This window comes from Amblyomma americanum, chromosome 9 (genome assembly GCF_052857255.1).
Source record: "Amblyomma americanum isolate KBUSLIRL-KWMA chromosome 9, ASM5285725v1, whole genome shotgun sequence".
In the NCBI taxonomy this organism is placed as follows: Eukaryota; Metazoa; Arthropoda; class Arachnida; order Ixodida; family Ixodidae; genus Amblyomma; species Amblyomma americanum.
In genome coordinates, this window is record NC_135505.1 from 142,462,331 (window position 1) to 142,483,917 (window position 21,587).

A 21,587-nucleotide genomic window follows, 5' to 3' on the forward strand; every position below is an offset into this window, starting at 1 on the left:
TTTAACAGTGTTTAAAATAAAGGGCATTGGCACTGCACTGCACAGGAACACCCCGACATAGCAACAAATAGCAGACGATGCACGAATGAGTGAGGGGATGATAGATAAGGCTGAACCGCTGAATCCTTCAAATTGGGTGGCGGCTCACGCCACCTAGCCATACCACGTAAAATTTCACTCTTGTTTTGATTTTAGGCACCAATCAACTAACCTTCGCTTAGTTGTTTATACCCGTTTAAAAACTAAAATGCAGACGGACAGGAGTGTTTTTCAGTGTCCATCAGCGAAATTTAAATGCTGAGTTAGCACGCTGAGCAGCGCATAACAGAACAAGCAACAAAAAAAGGTCAACTATTTGACGTCACATCCGCCAGAAAAAGCGCGCGATATGGCGATTTCGCGCCATTTCGTCTGCCCGCCGCGCGCGCGTTGTCACTGGTCTGCACTGCTCCGAGTGCGCTCACTGCCAGCAGACAAAGCTGAACGGTGAACCGGACGCTACAAACGATGCCACTGCAAAGCCTGCAGAACTACACATTGGTCGGCTTCTCCGCTGAACTTGACTGGAAGCCACTGCGTTTCGTGAAGTCCATTCCAAAGAACAAGATATGCGGCGCCTGCGGCCTCGTGCGCAGAAATACCGCATTGCTGCCGTGTCTGCACGTGCTGTGCGACTCCTGCTACAAGCAGAGCGCGCAGGACGGCTCGCTCGTCTGCCCCCTGGACGGCGTCCAGTGCCAGAATGAGGACGTCGACTGGAAGGACTTCCCTGCGGACGAACTGCTGAAAAGAGAGGTAGGCTACAGAGAAAGAGCAGCATATTCGTCTTTTTTTTTTCCGTCTGTACAAAATGAAAGTGCTTGCTTTTTTCAGTCATTGCCCTTGACCGCCAAGCAATAACGGTTGCTTTCTCGGTGGCAAAGCTGCAGTGGTTGCGTCCGACGCGTCTCGCCTAAACATGAAGCTCTTCTCAGCTGTCGTCACATACCTCGGACGTCCGCTCCCTACGACAGTTCACGCACTTGATACTTGGCGCTGGTGGCCTGGAATATGTTAGTGCTTCAGAATGGCTTTGTATTTGTATTTCGCTAGTTTTGTTTGCATTTTTTTGCAAGAAGTTCTGCTAAAGATAGCTTTATTCGCCTTGCGTAAGGTCAGTGTGCCGGATGAAAACAAACAAGCCAGCACCCGAGGAGTGTACTAGAAGAACCGGTTCCACGCTTGCGTGGAGGTGAGGCGCAGCGCTTCTGGATATGCTTTCCGGCAGCGTTCTTTGTTGCGGAAAAGGTGCCTGCAAAGCAAAGGGGCAACCACAATGCTATGACAGCCAATTGCATTACTGCACATAATCCAGTACTGTACAGCCTTCACTTCCTAATATTCAACAGCGCAATGAGGACAGGAGAGAGCGAATCGCCGAACAAAGTGCCGACATGCAGGTACAGTGATCGAAGAAATGGAAAACGTGTTCTATTCATTAAAAAAAAAAACGAGGGCAGCAAAATAAATTTGTTCAAATGTTAGGAGAGACAGAAAAAAGGGAAAGGTTAAGCTGGCAATTTTTAGTGGGGGAGCGAAAGAGGAATGTTCAGGGCAGTTCACAGCATGGGTCTACGTGTGTTGATGTGATCGATTAGTCTGCAGCAACACAGGATGCCCAAAGTGAGCCTACAGTCTGATGTTCAATCTTGTGTTTCTTAAATATTTGAATAGTGCCCAATAGCTTTCCACGCAGATGAAGGTTGTGGGCAAAGTCCCAGAATTTTGTCCTTCATGGGGGGGACGCGAGTCGAAGTGGTGGAGTGTTGCTATCAACAGAACTTTTTTTTATTTTTTTTATTTATTTATGAATACTGTCAACCCTCATTTGAGGGTCATTACAGGGAGGGAAAGTGAACAGAAAAAAAAAATGCATATATAACCATGAATGAACAAGCTTCTTTGAGCATACAATACAAGAGAGCATTGAAACGCAACACAGTTCACACCACTGTAGAACCACTTGCTATACAAAAAGTAATATTGGACAATCAGTTACGCACCCATCTACAAGAATCCCATGCCTAGACGGAATCCCCAAGTGCATTCAAGAATGCCGCTACACCTGTAGACTCAGCAACGTGAGCGGGCAGTTTATTCCAGTGCTCAATAGCATCCGGAAAGAATGAGCAGCGAAAGACGTTAGTTCGTGTCAAGTATGGCCGAATCGCTTTGTGGTGGTTAAGGCGGGAGCTTAGTCTACCTGGAGGCTGCAGATATTTTTCTTTGTTGATGTTAATTTCTCCGTGAATTATTTGGTAAAGTATTTTTAATCTCTGCTTTTTACGTCTTTTTTCTAATGTTTCTAGACTACATGAGTCTAACATCTCCGTTACCGAATCTGTTGTCCTGTATTTTGAACAAATGAATCTCGCTGCACGTCTTTGAATCTTTTCTATTTCCATTGAAAGAATCTTCTGCCGAGGAGACCATACTACAGATGCATATTCAAGGGAAGGCCGTATGAGAGATTTGTATGCTAAAAGTTTGACATCTTTCGTTGCTCTCCCCAACTTTCCTCTTAGAAAACACAGTTTTTTGTGTGCCACCGCACAAACATTTTCGACATGATTGTGCCAACTTAGGTTGTGAGAAATTGACACCCCCAGATACTTGAATGTACTAACATTAACCAAATCATGACCTGCAATACTGTACTGAAAAGAAATTATATTTCGTTTGTTAGTTATATGGGTAAATGTGGTCTTATTGAAGTTGATTTTCATTTCCCATTTCTCACACCAAAGTGCAAAAGCCTGCAGGTTTTGGTTAATGTTAATCTGATCTCCTTCACATGTGACAGGTGCATAAATGAGGCAATCATCCGCAAATAGTTTCAGTTTAACAGAATTTCCAACAGCACATACTACGTCATTGATATAAACTAGAAATAGCAATGGCCCCAGCACAGAACCCTGTGGTACACCAGAATACACATCCAAAAAGCGAGACTCACAATTGTCAACACGTACCACCTGTTTGCGTTTCGCCAAGTACGCTTCTATCCATCTAAGGATGTCTCCATTAATGCCAGCCCTTCGCACTTTCAGGAGTAATTTGTCATGAGGAACCTTATCAAAGGCTTTTTCAAAATCTACACAAATAACATCAATCTGTCCCCGGTCATCTATAGCTTTAGAAAGGTCATGTATTGTCTCAATTAACTGTGTCACCGTTGAAAACCCTCGACGGAAGCCATGCTGACATTCAGAAAGTAGTCCGTTTGTTTCCAAAAAAATGATAATATGTTTCGCAATAACATGTTCCATTACCTTACAGCAGATTGAAGTAAGTGACACAGGCCGATAGTTGTTCATAAGTGTGCGATTGCCACTTTTAAATACGGGTATAACAATGGCAGTGCGCCAGTCTTGTGGCAGATAATGAGTTACGAGTGATTTTCGGAATATAATTACCAAGTAGAAGGACATCCATTCAGCATACCGTCTCAAGAAGCATGTAGGTATTCCATCCGGGCCGATAGCTTTTTTTTCGTCCAATTGTATCAGCTGCTGAAACACGCCGCTCTGAGTAAAGCTGATAGCATCGATAGACGTTTCACGAGAATGTGCTTCGTCATGTGCGTCGCTTTGGCTCGTGTTTCTTGCGAATACAGATTGGAAATATTTATTGAAGTGGTCGGCCATATTCGTTTTATCTGCAATAAGTTCGGCTCCCACTGTCACCTGCTTTACTCTTTCCTTTCTTTTATCAAGATAGCGCCAAAATTTCTCTGGAGAATTTCGCAGAAAACCACTAAGAGTGTGATTGAACAATCTTTCTTTTGCAGCCGATAGCAACATTTTTATTTTTTGACGTAAAACCTGTATGTCGTTGAAGTCGGCCTTCTTTCTACGCAATCTTTTCAACTTCCGTTTCGCGTGAATGATATCCCTGGTGACCCATGGGTTGCGCTGCTTTGTTTTCTTAACTCTAGTTGGAACGTACCGGTCGACACAAGTACTGATGATAACTTTAAGACGCTGCCATAAACATTCAACTGATGCATTTTCAGAGGCACTTTCAAATTCATCAAAACAAGTTTCCAGGTAATCCAGGATAGATGTATCATCGGCCTTCCCGTACTCTTTGATTTCTACTCGAACCATAGGTTCCGCAGGAACGTTTGCAGAAGTAAGCACTGTCACGAAAATAATTTTGTGATCAGATATTCCATCGGTGACATTTGTTTCAATATCTCCTACATTATTTGAGAGGAACACCAAGTCTAGTAATGACTGTGACTGAGGCGATATCCGTGTAGGTTGTCCAACTACTTGTCTCAAATTGTAAAAGAAAGCAATATCCAGCAATTTTTCAGCGCTAGAAATTTCTGTATGCCCAGGCGTAGTCAATCCCCAATCAATATGTGGCAAGTTGAAATCTCCAGTCATTACCAGGCGGGTGCTCCTAGTTACATGACTGAAAAGAAACTCATTTAACTTATCTAGAAAATCGAATGAAGTATTCGGTGGCCTGTAAATTGCTCCTATGACGTACGCAGCACCAGAAAACATAATTTCACACCACACGGACTCCGGCATTTCGCTCGTAATCGTGGAAACTGAGAGCGATGACTTCACAATAATGGCCACACCACCCCCACGGGAATCTCGATCCCATCTGAGCATTGTGTAGCCAGGAGGAACAATGCAATCAGAAGAAACATCACTGTTGAGCCATGTTTCCGTTATGCAAACGACATGCGGGTCCTCTGAGAGCAATAAAAATTCCAATTCTGTGACCTTGTTAAGAATGCTGCGAGCATTCAGCAGAACTATCCTGAGCTATGAATTACTTTCACTTCTGGAAGGTGATCCATTATGGCTGTTATCTGTTGTCTCCGATTCGTTGTGGGTGTTTCGAGCACCCTTACGTTGGGTCCGGCAGAGCAAACGCTCGTTTCGAGTGTCGTCCCAAGAGTACAGACGGTCATCTATCTTCAGTTTATCGTGAACCAGCGATACCTTTTGTCCGTTAGATCGTTCGACAGCAGCAGACTGCCACAAATTCTTCCGAACTTGTACAATATCTTTTGCGTAGTCATTGCTGACGCTAACAGAGGTGCCTTTAAGTTTGTGGCAGTTTTTAAGAACGCTGTCTTTTTCCCTGGAATCATAGAATTTCATAATTACTGGTCTAGTAGCTCCTGTTTTCTTTCTTCCTAGACGATGAATTCTTTCGACTGAAGTAACCTGAACACCAAGATCCTTGTGGAAAATATTGTCTACAACCGCTTTTCTCAGATCTAACTCTGACTCAGTGGCTTGTTCAGGGAGCCCAAAAACTAAAAGATTGTTACGCCGGCCGCGGCTTTCAAATTCCACTAACTTTTTAGCTTGCTCTTTGATGATAGACTCAAGGTTATCAATTCTTGTGCTCATTTCCTTGAATGCCGCTAGAAAGTCCGATAACCCTTCCGTCCTTGCATTCAGCTCACCGATTTCGTCTTGAATAGCTTTCAATTTGCGATCCGTGTCTGCCTGATTCTTTACAATCATCTGCAAGTATTCCTCTGTTGTAGGCCCCGGATTCTCCTCAATATCGCCCAACGTCAACAGCAACAACAACACTGTCCAGAAATCACTCAAAATTGCGCGACACCTGCGAGGGCACGGCAGGACTACTACAAATCTATTGTCATTTCTGTTAGAATGAACATTATGCCAGGAACTAACCTGCAAAACCAGCAGAAGGCGTTTAGCCATGCTGTCCCACAGGCGAGTGCCGTGCCCTCTGAAGAGGCCCGCGCAGGACTGCCGCTTTTGTAGATCCGCTGTAGATGACGTAATTGTCCGGTGGTGTTTCTTCTCGGCAAAACGTAGTTCCACCGTCACGTTTTCCAGATGAGCAAGCGGGAATGCGTGCACGGGTAGTACGCAGGCAGTTGCATCTTGTGTCACGCTGCTTTCTAGATGATCCGGCAGGTTCAATGGTAGCCCATGTGAAGTGTTCGTTGTCGCATCCGAAAACCACGACACGACCTGCAAAACCAGCAGAAGGCGTTTAGCCATGCTGTCCCACAGGCGAGTGCCGTGCCCTTTTCGACATGCTCAGCACATTTTACTAAAGATGCATCTATACCAACTCGCCCAAATGAACGTTCTATTTTTCCCTAGAGTTTCTTCGTGAGAATCACTTGGTCCGCATCGAGGGAGCAGTGAGGGGGCAGTGACAGAGTTGGTGTGCAATCGTCTCTTCACACTGACAGTGCTTATGAAGTGTTCACCGCCAAGTGTTCTCAGGCATGATTTGTTACTTCTCTCGACATATTTCAGCCTCCGTGGGGGCTCCGTGGTTTTGGTGCTTGGCTGCTGACCTGAAATATGAGAGTTCAATCCCAGCTGCGGCAGTCGCATTCAGATGGAGGTGAAATGCTAGAGGCCCATGTAATATGCGATGTCAGCTCACGTTACAGAACCCCAGGTGGTCGAAATTATCCGGAGCCCTCCACTACAGCGTCCTTCATAGCCTGAGTCACTTTGAGGCATTAAAGCCCATAAACCGACCATTTTGTGGCCAGCTGTCTGGAATTCTTTGTCTATCATGAGTTTTCCAAGTGTATTTAACAACACTTCCTTACTTCAAAGGCCCAAGCACATTGATCAGTCTGATTGAAATTTCATTGAATCCTGCTGGCTTACTGAAATAAATTTTTTTTCTCTGCTTGTTTCCAGTTGTTCAAAAAGATTGTTCAAATCTTTCACCTTTTTGCACCATCTTTAGGACCACCCAATCTATTGATACGGGGATGAACAACCCATCATAGGAGTTGCTGCACAAAGAGCAAGAAGTTTTGCCCTATGAGCAAAACATGGCATGGTAGCATCAGTCATAGTGAAAGCCTTCTTTTGCACTGGCTCCGCTGCACACAATCCACACATCTGATCAGTCCAGACTTAAACAATGAAGTGGCATGCTTAAGGAGATGGGACAAATTGAAATAGGCCTGGATCGACAGATTGCTGCTTTTTAGTGACAGCGAAGCTACCTGCAGAAAAAAAAAAAAGTTTTATAAGCAAGAAAGTGTAGAAAAAAATGACAGATATCGCTACCATTGGCCAGTTTTACTAGTAAACTGCAGTGATGACAGTGCGTTTCTTGAATGCAGATCTCTGATGCTACACATCACCATCTTCCTTGTACCAGTCATCGAGGAGTCCCTTCATCGTTCGTAGTTGTTTGAATTGGTGGGAGTGATGGGAAAGAAATTTACTGCCAAACAAAAGTCTGAGAGAGTTGCAAAAATCCCAACAGTCCATTTGCACTGCAAAATAAAATTGGATGGAGTTGTCCTCAGTGTATTTTTAAAACCAGCAACGAGCAAGCCAGCCAACACCCCACAAAATTTGAGTTCAGTAAGCGGTTGGGTCAGCCTTAGTATGTCTTTCTGAGCGGTGCCACAGTTGGTGATGCTACCCGTATTTTTTTTTTTTTTTTTCGCACAGGTCAGATGCTGGAATGCAGAAAGTGGCTGCAAGGCTGTGACACCTGCTTCGAGAATCGCCCAGCACTTCAGGTTTGAATGTGCACACCACTCAGTATGCTGTCCCAACTGCTCGACCACTGTTTCCTGCAGTGACGTGTGTTCACACCTCAGATGGAGTTGCCACACCTCTGAAACATCTCCAGAATCAAAATGTGGTAGTCATTCCAGCTGCAAGGATGAAGCAGCTTTGGTGACCTCTTTCAGAGATGCATTTGAAGAGCAAGCCCGTAAGATTGAGGCATTCTTGGGACATATGGCTTCTGGCATTGCCACGCAAGCTGACAAGCTAAACGAAATGTCTCATTACATGAATGCTTCTCAACAAACTTTGTTGCAAAAGCTAGCAGATGAAAGAACAGAAAATCTTGACATGTTGAAAAAAAGCACGCTTGATGACTCATTTCAGGTTCTTTCCAGGGGTTTAAACAGATTGGAATGTATGTTTAAGGATGAAGTGGTGAGTGTGATGAAGGAGACCCGTGCCAGTCTGTCAAAGATTGCAGCTTCCATGGAAGCTGCAAATGCTGAAGCAAATGAAGAGAGTCTAGAAGGACTAGATCTTATCAAAAGAGTTCTGCAGCATGCTAAACTTGGTGTAAGATCCTGTGTCTTTTTTGTAAAAAATGTGACATTGCTTCAGGACACTGCCACTGAGAAAGGATGGGCTGTCTATAGCAGTAAGCCTGTATACATAAGGGGCTATTGCTTGTCACCTGGAGTGGAACTCCGATGGGATGGTGAAACAACGAAACTGCACGCAAGGTTCCGCCTGCTGAAGGGTGACATGGATGACGACGTTCCTTGGCCATTCGAGCACACGATCAAGCTGAGTGTAATTCACCCTGAACAAAGTGTGAAACGTGCGATTAAAGGCAAAACATCTCGCTCTTTTAAATCTTGCCAAAGGCCCGCAGAATCAAAAAGCTCAAACTACTGGCTTCTTTGTAAATCGCTTCAACTAGAAAATCTCATCAGTGCAGGCTACGTGCAAGACAATCAGCTTAGAGTGAGGTTCCAACTGCTGTGAGATGAAGGTGAATGAAGATGGGGGCCAATATTTGTGTGTCTGTGGCAGAACTTGTCCATTGCCATTGGTCGCTAGGCTTGTGAGTTGTGACTCGCGCAAACTGGGCTGCCATTGTCATTTGCATTATTTCATGATGGAGTACATTTTTGATTATGTAACTGTGTTTTGAAACCCCGACTGAGAAACCATAAATAAAGGTTTTGAAAAAAACTATTTTCCCTGTCCAGTAAAAATGAGTCCCACCTCTCGCTCGCTGCACATGCACAATGTTTATGCAGCAACCATGACTCCTGCAGTGAGACAAGTGCCGAGCCTAGGTCACCTAGGTGCACAGGTTTACAAAGAAATTCCCATGCTGGTGTCCCTAATGAAGTGGTGCAAGGCGACTTGGGCTGGTTCTTTGGGGTTTGGAAAGCCGTAGCCAAGGTGTCGTTAGAGTGCCTACTCGGTGAGATGCATGCCAGACAGACTTTAGGCACAAGAAGTGTTTAAATTTATCCATTTGCAAAGCGTGAACAGAAGTGGGCTGAGCGTACCCAGCATCTTCACTTCACTTCATTCACCTTAAAGACCCCCTTCACGGGGTATTACATGGGTGGATTAACATATTCATCAACAAGTACAAGTCATTTTCTTGAAATATAATTGCTTACAGCATCCGAAAATACAGATTGGTGCGCGATGGCAGCAACGTCGGTGGGGAGGACGTTCCAGTCCACAACAGTTCGGGGGAAAAGATGAGCCTGAAAAAGTTGCAGTACGGGACACAAGACAGGCAATCTGAAACGGATGGGCAGTGTGATGAGATATGTGGTTGGGATGAGTAATCTAGGGTGGCTGATTCAGAGAGCTATGGAAAAACTTGTGGAGCAAACAGAGGCTGGCGATGCAGCGGTGAGCTGCGAGGCTTTCAGACCGGAATTCTTCTGCAGAGCTGAAATGCTGGTGGTATATGAATATGCAGAGTGAACGAAACGAATGGCGTGGTTTTGAACTGATTCGAATGGGCTCCAGATGGGGCCGGCGTACTCAAGTTTGGGCCTGATGAGGGTTTCATATGCGACAATAATGCCCCAATGAGGGCGCTGTAGGTACTGTGTATAAATAAATATAAGCTTCACGTGTGGGGGGAGGGGGGGGGGGGGTGGCGCATGACGAATATTACGTTTCATGAATCCTAGGGACATATTAGCAGATGATATGATTGTGAGAAGATCGCTGCAGAGGGTGATACCAAGATACCTAAACGATTGGGCGCTTTCTATAAATGAGTTAGCAACTGCATAGGAAAAAATAAGGGGGTTGTGTTGACGATGAAAGGAAACGAGTTTGCATTTGTCAGCATCTAGCGTCATTGCCCAGAGGCCGCACTATTTATGGTTGTCGTTAAGGTCGTTTTGAAAGGCCATTTGATCAGAGATGTTAGTGACAGTGCGATAGATTACGCAGTCTTCGGCGAAGATACGAATTTTGCATGCCACATGGGAAGCTAGATCGTTAAAGGGGCCATGACATGGTCGTTCTTCATATTGCAGTTTTGTGCTTCAGTAACTAATACAAGGGCTTATGATTCAGTTTCTGGAATTTGGCTGCTCTGAACGTGCTGTATATTAAAAAAAATGCGATCAAAATTGAGAACGGCGAACTCCTCCCGCCGGCAGCGACCGCCATATTGAATGCTCCCGTGACGTCTCTAGGGCCTACACAGAGCAACGTCGTCTGCTCTCGTTGCTGCAATGTGCACAGCGAAGTCCCATTCCCCCCTGTACTTTCGCGGGCGATTGAAGTAGCAGTCATCCCCCATATGTGAGTGACTGGTGCCGCAAAAGCATTAATAACAGTAGCGCAGTTATTCTTCGGTATAGGTAGGTCCTGGTCACCGATGCGACGAGGCCGATGCGACGGCGATTGGCGGTCGGTTGGCTGGTTGTTATGCAAAGGCCGTTGCTGACGCACCGGTCTGTCGCGCTAGACCGACGAAGACACCAGCACAACCAACGACCCCGTATCGCAGTAGTGTAAAGAGTGAATTTAGTGGGAACTGGCAGAGTGTGGTGGGGGACTTGTTGGTATGACATTCCATAAACTTAAGAGCTTTAAAACTTATTGAACCTGATCATGCTAGCCACGGCGACATGCGCGATGTGCGTGCACCAGTGAAGATGTGCTTTCATTCGGTTCCTGCGCATAGGGCCTGTCGGCGACACGGGCAGAAAACGCCGCACGACAGTGCCACTCATCGCCATCTCCTGTGCTTGTGCGGCCAAGCGAAAGCTTCACGGCCGGTGAATAGACGGCCAGAAAAACTGCACTTGTGTACCTTATCCGTTTCGAAAAAAGCGAAACGAGCAGGTGCATTTCATATCTTCACACTTTCTTACTAATCAGGGGGGACTCTTTCCAGATTCTTGAATTTTGGTCGACGGTGGACCTCCGGCCCTTTTCGTGACAAGGCCTAGCGATTATGCAGGATTCGTGTGTGCGATTTCGACGATTGCGGAGAGCGAATTCGCAAGTTTTAGCGGCTGAAAATGGCTGTCGAGCGTAGTTTTGGTTACAGTGCCCCCAAAACGACGACTGCCTACATTGCAGGGCGCAAGTACAATAATGGGGAAGCATCGATATATCGATATGTGACTCGGTCTTCACAGAATGTGCTGAAGGCAGCTGGCGGCATCGGCTGTGGGCAACAAATCTGGTTGTTTTAATTAACTCAAGTAATGTCCGAACGTATTTTTAACTAAACCGATTTAAAATCAAATATTGTTACATAAGAGGAAGCAGATACAATTAAGCGGGAAGCGCCGCTCCTACGCGAAGCGTTTCTCATGCAGGCGATATAGCATCAGCGGCGCTTAATTATTAGTGTTATCATAGTGTGTAAAATAGTAAAACTACAATTTGTGAGCAATACTATGTAATATTTAAGATAAAGAGAGCCCACTTGCATTTTGTACCACGCAAGCGAGCAGTATACTGTTTGCGCACAGCTATGTACACAACCCCAGCGCGGGGCTGCAGTTGTTGTAATCGTCGCATTCCAGGGCCACAATGCGCACGCACAGTAAACGCTAAATGATGTACTATTATTTTCAAGCACTCATTTCAATGATGGCGACTATTCATCGGTGCGGGCAGTGAAAGCATCCGACTCGCGTAGGGTTTCGCAAGCGGCTTGGTTCCTGCAAAAGGGTTCTACGAGCCAAAGGGAATGTATGTTCGACTTACAAATGCACACATGCAGCGGGGAAGTCGTCTTATTCTGCACTTATCCCTCCTCCTTTCGTGCTTAAAGATTACCCTAGTGCCACCTTGTGATAATTTGAGTTTAATTATTGAGCCGATGAATAGCGGACAAGAAATTGGTAGCCAGCTACAGAACGGCGCGGGTTTCACGGTGCACATCGGCGAAGGCATGCACGGCACGTGCCGCTTTTCACATACGGGAGCACTTGACTGCGCAAAAGAGACCACACTCATAACACAAAACTAACATGTTTCTGAGCGTAAATAATAAAGCAGGAGTCCATCGATTTCTGTTTCCTCAATAATCACAAAACGGGAGCCACGAGCAAGTCAGCTTTCCCAGGGATCACTCAGCTCTCGTAGTAAGCTGAAGGCTTCCGAAAAGAAAACACGGAAAATGGATTTTATTTCGATAAGCTAAAAAAGAAGACTTTTCGAGTGACCGCTGTCTACGGTGTGCATGCAAACACCTCAACAGCGCGCAGCTGACGACGCAGGGCGGGTATGCCCCTGTGACGTCAGCGATCAGAGGTTGCCAAACCAGCAAGCAGTTTGCAGAAGAAATGGAAAACACTCATTTTTGAAATATTTACCACACAGAATCAACTGAAACTTGGGGGAATTTTAATTTAACGTGTTGAGAATTAAATGCGATAAGCAGGGTATGCGTGAAAATAGGCTCTCATGGCCCCTTTAATATATATTGGAAACAAGAGTGGGCCGAACACAGATCCCTGAGGGATAGGAGATTGAACAGGGAGAGCGCTTGAGTGGTGGTTGTTAATAGAAACGAACTGAGAACGGTTAGCTAGAAATTCTTTAATCCATTGCAGGATATTAGAGTGTAAATTTAAAAGGGAAAGTTTTAGTATTAGGCACTGGTGAGGTACCTTGTCAAATGCCTTCGCGAAATCTAAAAACTCATCGGTCTGCAGGTTACGGTCAAGGTTAGCATGCACGTGAGTGAAGATTGCCAGATGGGTTTCGCAGGAGAGCCCCCTACGAAATCTGTGTTGAGCCGGATTAAGGAAGTTGTTTGAATCTAGTAAGTTTATGATATGGGAATAGATCACACATTCCATGATTTTGCAAGGCATGCTGGTTAAGGAGATGGAACGATAATTTAGTGGAGAGTCGTTTTTACCTGATTTTTGGGCCGGGATGACCTTCCCCACCTTCCAGTTCAGTAAGGTTCCTGTTGACAGCGATTGCAAAAACAGTAATGAGAGATAAATTGCAGAAATGTGTTTTGTGTTTTTCAGTACTTTTGAATTGATTTCGTCCACTCCAGCGGCTGACGAAAGTTTAATTCTGTCGATAAAGTTTGCGACACCCTGCGTTGTGATTTTGATGGGCGACATTGCTGGCAGTGTTACAGTAGGCGGAGTGGGCAATGGTGAGGCAGCTTTGTCTGTGAAAACATACAAACGCACGGTTAAATATCTCGGCACCTTCAGTATCAATGGCATCCTTGCCTGCGGCATTTGTTAGAGCGATAGTTAAACTTCTTGCCCTCCTTCCGAAGGGATGGCCGGATTGGGCTAGTCGGTTGCTCCTCGCGAGCGGTGAATGATGATGGCACGCTGGCCGGTGATCGAATATACGGCGGTTAGCGGTACGAAGAGCACTTCGGGTCTTTGTTCACTTGTCCGGCGACACAAAGACCTGATAATGGGTTCAATTCTGGAGAAAGGGTAGCACAGCATAGAAACAAAAAGACAATAAAGGCAAAAATATTGAAACACCAAAAGCAGTGTTTATCTATGTTCTAAAGGTTGCCCAAAATCGTCAGTGAATTCTAGAGCACAAAACCATAAAAAAGTACAGGTGCAATAGTTGCCACATGTAAATGTTCTTTAAGGCGCGTAACATGGGCCGTTCGGCGTAAGGCAGATTCCTCTGTCCGATGAGTGAGCTTATAGGAGTCGTAAGTCAAGAAAAGACTGGCTGAGTCGAGTTGAAATGGGCGAGTGAACCCGAATGAGTCATCGCGATGAGTCGTGAATCAAGATGAGTTGTGAGACGAAATGAATGAGCCCAGATGAGTCGATCGTGAGTCGAAATGAGTGAGTCCACAAAAGTCCTGAGTCGAAATGAGTGAGCCCAGATGAGTCGATCGTGAGTCGAAATGAGTAAGCTCAGATGAGTCGTGAGTCCAGGTGAGTCGAAATGAGTGAGTGAGCCCAAAAGAGTTGTGAGTTGAAATGAGTGAGTGAGCCTAGATGAATCATGAGTCTGAGTGAGACGTGAGTCGCTATGAGCAGTTGACCCCGGATGAGTGATGAGTCTGAGTGAGCCCAAGTGAGTTTTGATCATAAATGAGTTTGAGTTCATGAGTTCGAGTGAGCCCAGGCCTCTGTATGAGTTTGAATGAGCTCGTTGGTTGACCAAAGTTTTGTGAGTGAGCACATGTGATTTTGCCGAGGTATGCTCACACTGCACACGCAGGACGACGCACCGGGCAACCATTCAGCTCGCTTGACCTGGGCCAGCCACCGCTTTTTGCGGGAAGGGCTCGTCGGAAAACGAAACATCCGCGCGCCTTTCCGGCTGCTGTGGCGCCAGCGGTGGCGAAGAGAAAACTAAGAAAGCTAACGTGGTACTGTCAAAACCATAGAGATGGCGCTCGCGTCTATTTAAACACTTTGAACACGGCTGAACACTTGATACTTTTCTGTAAAGGGCTTCACCCTTGAGTGGAAAGCAGTGGGGCTGATTTATCCAAGGCATTGGGGTTTAAGGACAGTGAAGGGAAAGTAGATTTTAAGCGGGTAGAAGTAACCAAGTGAAGGTTATCTGATTGGTGGCTAAAATCAAGAGAATAGTAAAATTTCATAAGTCATGGCTAGGTGGCTTGAGCCACCGCCCGATTTAAAGGGTTCAGCCGTATCCATCCACCCATCCATCGATGGAGGTATGAGCCGTGTCTGTTTCGAACGGTGGCGGCGTGGGAAGCTAAGCCACAAATTTAAAAAGCCATTTCGCCTCAACCTTCTTCGCTAAACTGGTTGAAATTTTAGGGCTTTTGTGCTGAGGGCTCAAAACACAGAGGTGTTGAAAGGTGAGAGAAATGCAATCTTCTCTAAATCTTTTGTTTTTTAGGCGGCGTATAAAAAAAAAGTGAGGCACATATCACAAGCACGTATGTTGATTCTGTTTATATATTTCTTTCTCACGAACGTGCAGAACCTCTCTGGTTTTCTGTGTCGTAGTCGCAATCGTTTTGTTTTTTTGCTATCCTTCAGACCTCTTCTATGACCAACTTTTGTTGGTTCAGCCCTTTACCTGTCAACCAATCAGTTGATGTTATAACACTACCTGTTCTTATAAGGACCTTTTCCCGGAATAAAAATAAATAAAACTTTTTTTTTTCCAGCAGGTGAACATTTTTCTAGCTGAGATACGTTAAGATGCGTTGATGCCAATTTGGGACATATCGTTCATTGCATCTGCAGCCACAGTGCCCGCGACCCACAAGTCGCGATTTCGACGTTCCGGAACCGTTGTTTCTTTTTGTTGCGCCATGCTGCGCTTTTGAAGAAGTTTCGGAATGCCGCGTTGCGTTGTCTGGTGACGATACGCATGCGTAGAGGCGCGGAGAGCAGGGTTGCTTCTGTTGGTTTTGTGTTGATTCATTGCAACACACTTAACATGTTGACTCCTTGACATGATTATATGCCTCAACGCGTCATTCTGCTGGGTATTTTGGCGGAACCTCTGCCGCGGAAGCGGATTCCGCTCGCTCTCGCCACTGAATGTCCAAGTGAACGCGTTCACACTTGGACATTTGGCGGCGCGAGGAAGCGGAATCCGCGGTCGCCGAAATGCTGTCTCATCCACACTTCCAGGCCGCGTATTTCCGTTTGCTAGCCGCTGCAGACAAGCCCAATGTTGCCCACGCCCGTTCCCGACAAATGCAAGCGTCTGCCAGGCCAAAGTTGTATTGTAGTAACGTTAGCCTGGCCTGCATTACGCGTGAGTGTCACGGGCAGTGTGTAAAATTCCTGGCCTTTCACAATAAGCAAGCCAACATTCCTGCCTGCACTTTTGTTTCATTGTCGGCGATTTTTCTGCGTAACCGTCGCTTTGTTGAGTCTTTTCTCTTAGCGCGGCTGCTGTAATGTCCCTGCCGGAGTGTTTTTTGTATGATGTAAGTTTTCAGCGTATATTTTCGTGGTTTACTGCAAATATTGTCACGACCGTCCATACTCATTTTGCCCATTCTTCGCCTTTGGTTGTGGCACATTTTTTTTCAAATTGCTGAATCGTCAAACGTTAATCTCACACCTCTCATGAAAGCTGCGCGCGGCTACGGGTGACGTCGCATGATTGATTAGGTGAAACTTAAAGGAGCTGAAGTGACAGTTGTGTCAGGTAACCTAGAACAGTGCATTGGGCTGTAAGATCATTTCCTTACTGTTGCAAACAGTTTCATGGTGGCATATACTTGCTGTCTTATCTTAACATTGGGCACAGGAAGGGAAAAATCCCACTAAGCACAACCTCCCCTAAATTAACTGTTCAGAGTGCAAACAGTAGTCATTATTAATATTGCATCCACTGCTTTGTGTCTAATCTGAGCTCGATGTGGCATCCACATATCTTCTGCAATCTGTGATCTGGTAGGTCCTAAACATAAGTGATATTGCTTCTGAAAGTGCAAGCTTCTCTCACTTAGAGACCTGCTTTCCATGCCTGGTTTATGTGCTTGCTCCTTTTCTCCAATGCATAATGACTCTTTTGATGTTGTGTAGTGAGCACCCCTTTGATGGCTTGGAGCTTATCTAGTGTCCTCAGAATAATAAAAAGAAAGGTGGCTACTTCTCTGAACATCAATATATTTTTTTAAGAGTTACTTGTACCACACTATAGCATCCAAGGAGTTAAAAATGTTGAAAAAGAAAACAGTCTACTTATTGAAATCATGGAAGAAAGCACCATTGGATAATATATGAACAGTACTTGACACTAAGCTGTTCCACTGTAGGGTTGGTAAAAAGAAGAATGGAAAACACCACCCTTTAAGGAAAGCTCTTTTACCTTGAAATGCTTCAATATGTAATTAAGTTGTTGGTTGAGTATATTTCCCACAGTTTACAGCAGGTTTAGCAAGTAAATATTGTAGAAAGATTTTAATCAGATTTTTCCCGTGGTCGTTCCACTGCTGTTTCTATTTAAGTTTGCAATATTTGCTCTGTCATTCTGAGTTACTGCTTTTAATTTCCCGGTGGAAATCAAGCAGCACTGTTGTGAATTTTTTCAATTTACTTATAAGTGGCCATGTATGCAAGCCCTAAGAAACACATCCATGCTCAAGTATAGGTCAGACTTGACTATCAGCTGTATTCTGAAATCACTTTGCAAATGACCGAATCTCTACTGTAATAAACCCGGAGCTGATGGCTGCCTCGTTCCAAATGTAATTCACATGCTTAATCCAAGGCCTGAGATAAAAAGCACTCCTAAACATAAATTTCTTGCTTGTTCTTAAAGTAATACGATTAACTCTGTACCTATCAAAGTGATTACAGCACTTTCTTGTAAAGGTGATGTGAACAGTTTGCAAAGCTTTTAGCAGAGTAGGTGAATCATACACAATTTGTGAATTACACTGGAGGAATATCATCAGGACCAAATACCTTGGCCTAATTAACATCTTGGAATAATATACCAATCCCGTTAACTCAAAATCTGACCTCCAGCATGCGGTCTAGCTTAGCAGGCGGTGTGAATCTAACAGTATGTAAGCAAGACGGCATGCAGATGACGAATAACCACTGCAAAGTTTTGTTTGACATACATTATTGTTTATTCAAAAACTAGCAAGGTGATGGTTCGGGCTAGTGGGTATGCATATGGGTATTAGCGCTTGTGTTTGTCCCCTGTTTTGTTGCTGCGCTATGGATCATAATCAAAAACTAGTGCAGGCATGAGGTAAATAAATTAGTAGACGAGGAGGCCCCGAGTAGAAACTGTCAGGGGGACCTCCTGTTATTAATTGTATATATGACGCATATTAAACATATGGCAGATAGCAACTACATATCGGAAAACAGGTGCAGCAGGAATTAACAATCACAACAAAAAATCAGATTAAGCATGCTCAGTTTTACAAACTCATTAAGGAACATGGCAAAAAGAGAACACAATACTATACAAAAGCACTCAAGCAATAAAAGCCATACACAATAAATACAGGGTTCATTGGCATTGCAAATGAAGGTAATTAAAAAGTACACACTTTTTCAACCATTTATGGAATGATGCTTCTGTACTAGATGATGTGATGATTGTCAGTAGAGAGTTGCAGACAGTGATTGCTGAGAATAATGAATAAAAACGAAACTCTAGAATATCATCAGTTTTCAAGCCAGGTGTAGAGCTGTTGTCTGCACCGAAAAAAAATTTCCGGGCGTAGTGTACAGTATACCGTGCAGAGACTGTAAAACCATGTGCATGTGGGTGAAAGTGGAAACTTCGTTGAAAGGTTGAAACAACAACAGTATGATGTTGCAAACAAGAAAGCTTCGTCAAATGCACTCGCCGAAAATTCTGAAAGCAAGCAGCATCATATAGATTGAGCAACGCGTGCATTTTGAAAATAGAAAAGAATCTCCAGAGCTGTCTATATCTAGAATCCTTTATGATTCAGACAACCAAACACACTCTTAATCGCACTGACGGGGCACTTCCTAGTGCATACGCCCACTGCCTAGGGCACATTTTCAAGCTTAAATAGCCAGCCTTACACGTCTGCACCTGTTTGTGAACAAGGCTCCCCTGTGGGAACTGAAACGTCATTTAGGAGTTCATTTTATTTTGCTCGGTGTTCTGCCTTTTCCACGCCCAGCCCCGACCAGACAGGTTTCCGTCCACCCCTTCACTTCATGCAGCAAGCATATAGTTTCTAGAAAGCCCAACAGGGAACCTAAACTCAAAACGTCAGCATGTGTTAGTTCATGCTCTAGATCATCCTGCTAGGATTGCAGCCACGGCAAAAGAATGTGAAGTTGCTTCCATGCATGTTGCACAAAGCGTTATCTAACATTGTCTCTAATCCTAAGTTTCAGTGTACTCCAAAAATGCAGAAAGTTGACCCTGAGAAACTGCCAGAAAGCACATGTTAGGTCCAACAGGTTTGCAGCATAAGAATCCAGTTATCTAAAAGCTTCCTGCTACATTTTATTCTATTGCAAGGAAAGTAACTTCAAACACTCTGTGGACTGCAGCTACTAGCCTGCTAAATATACCTATTAACTGAAACAGGTGCAATCAGTCTCCACAGCCTTGGCAAAAGAAGAATAGGAAATTGGAAAGGAATAGGTAATGCAGGCAGCACTGCAGCAAAAACCCTCTTATAACCAAAGAGCAGACATGAAGGTTCATCGTGAGAGGCACTGAATGGAACTGTAAAGTGAGAGTGCGATTGATTTGTGTCCTAAGTCTGTATACACAACGCTGTATCAAAAATATCGTTACAATAGGGTCCATATATTCTTAAAGACTGAATAGAAAATTCCTCTTGACAGTGTCAGCATGGAGCTTCTTGTTTTGTTTTGAGTTTCAGATTGCTAACTGTTTTAGGGCAAGGATAATATTGGGGAATGGAAGATGCTCTTGGAATGCACATTCACAATGTAGTCCAAAGTGTTTAAGGGAAACACTAGAGGCGAAGTGAATTTCAATTAGGCTATAATTACTCATGAGTTTCTACTTGATCGCAGTTATACGGTTGCAGAGCAAAGCTAGACAGCTTTCTCAGAAGCTTTGCAGCTGAAGGAAAATTCGTCTTAGTCTGGGGATAAAACCAGGGACCACTGCTTGCCTAGGCAGTCACTCTACATTTAAGCTAACCAGGATGCCTCGCAGATGTCATGGTGAGGTCGAATTGACCAACAACCTGAAGCACGAACGGTGTTAGTCTCGCTCTGAGCTGTTGATCAATTAGCTCTCTTTAGCTAAATGGTTTGGAGCTTCTGACACCATGAGACACTACGCAGGAAATAGTTCGGGATAGCCCTTGGCCTTTTGCTTCTGACAGCCTATGCAAAAGTTCTCGAGGCAGCATGGTCACATTGCATTAAGTGTATGTCTCTTCAGTCTTCTTTACGTGCTTGAAATTAATCCGGAGCCCTCCATTAAGGCGACCCTTGTAGCTGGCGGGTTGTTTTTGGATGTTAAACCCTACAATTTACAAATTTTCCACGTGCAGTACGCTGGTGCCGTAGATGGGGCAGAGAGAAAGTCAAGAAGAGTGGCAATCCAGTGATCTTTACGCTGCTCAGAAGTCATGTCGCAGGTGTTGAGTGAAGGCGCAGCGGATTCGAGCGTAGAGAGGCTGGCAAGCTTGGCCAGTAGCGGGGAGTGGGACAAGGCATCAGCATCATGGTGCTTGCGGCCCGACTGATATACGACACGTATGTTATATTCTTGTAGATGGAGAGCCCATCGAGCCAGGGCAGGAGACCGGAGGGATCTTTTAGCGGAGAAAGCCAACATAGGGCATGGTGGTTGGTGACCACGTCAAAAGGACGGCCATTATGATAAAGTGTAAACTTGCCAAGGGTCCGGACAATGGCCAAGTAGGCCACCTTAGCCAAGCACTCTTTAGTATACTTCATACACTATCTGGCGACTGACTAGCGAGGTGTAGCTGCAATAAACGTTTTTCCAAATACTCTCGTCCCGCAAACTTTTGTGCCCGATAGTACATATGTGAATAGCGGCGTGTCGCGTCCACGAAATATGCGGTGCGGCACTGCTGTATTCTTGTAAACGCGGCTTATCTCAGCCTGCAATCTTTACCCGTCCAATTGTGAAACGAGATATGACGCCTCGAGAAAAGGGGTTGAGACTGCACAATTATAATATAGCTTCGCCATATCTTCCATGTACCTCCATGAATGCCAGCACCTCCGTTCAGCCGCTGCTGTGGTTATTGTGCTCGGCTCCTGACCCGAAAGACGCGGGTTCGATCCCACGGCGGCTGTCGCATTCCGATGGAGGCGTTAATGCTAGAGGCCCGTGTACTGTCTGATGGCAGTGCACGCTATGGAACCGAAACCAATCTTGTTTCGGTTACAAGAGAGCATTTGATTCGAGAAAGAGTATCTAGACCTACGGTGTACATACAATATGTAGCTTGTAAATTTCTGCTTGAAATACTTCTCATGCCTGGGAGATCTGCCGCTGCCGTGACGCAGGCGCTGTCGCTACTCGGACAGGAAAAAAATGGTGCCGGTTTTAGGAATAACATTTTTACGCTTCGAAATTGAGACTCAAGTTGGTGCAGCTGTAGGTCAACGCGCTTCGATGACAAAAAAAAAAAATGTTAAAGTTGCCTTCCGAGTGCATTCTTTGCAGAGTTTCGGTTTTGATTTTACGGTTGGCAGTTTTGTCTAAAATCTGTACTTTCGTTATTTTTGCTGTCAGCTTTCATTGTTTTTATGGTGCTATTGTGGTGTCATTTTTAAATAATTCTGAGCCATGTTTCCAGCGCATTTCATATCAGTTGCAGAAAAAGTTCATTTACAATTGCTGTACAGTTGAGGTCTTCATAACCGTATAAAGACACTCCATAAGCACGTTTCTGACCAGTCCAGCTCAATTCAGCACCTCAAATGAGTGTGAACGCGGCTACCAGTTCAGTTTGACATAACTAGTGTTAACAGAGGTCATCAACATGCTTTAGCAAAGCATCTGTATTTGATAGCCTCTTCTCTCTCTTTTTTTACTGTAAGTGTTTTTCATCACCATTGCCTGCTCATAATGACAAATGCTACAGCT

The 21,587-nt window shown here is 44.7% G+C and overlaps 1 protein-coding gene across 1 annotated transcript; it reads left to right on the plus strand.

The window, feature by feature from the left end:
• Nucleotides 1-380: 380 nt before the first annotated feature.
• Nucleotides 381-8,688, plus strand: LOC144104674 (uncharacterized). Its single transcript, XM_077637814.1, has 2 exons — nucleotides 381-795; nucleotides 7,488-8,688. The coding sequence occupies exons 1-2, from the start codon at nucleotides 508-510 to the stop codon at nucleotides 8,553-8,555; spliced, it is 1,356 nt and encodes a 451-aa protein (XP_077493940.1). The 5' UTR covers nucleotides 381-507; the 3' UTR covers nucleotides 8,556-8,688.
• Nucleotides 8,689-21,587: the final 12,899 nt, after the last annotated feature.

What these genes read in the sequence shown, in the direction of transcription:
- LOC144104674 (XM_077637814.1), top strand. Translation starts at nt 508, where the DNA reads ATGCCACTGCAAAGCCTGCAGAACTACACATTGGTCGGCTTCTCCGCT. An exon ending in ACGAACTGCTGAAAAGAGAG is followed by an intron (nt 796 to 7,487) that starts GTAGGCTACAGA and finishes TTTTTCGCACAG; the next exon opens with GTCAGATGCTGGAATGCAGA.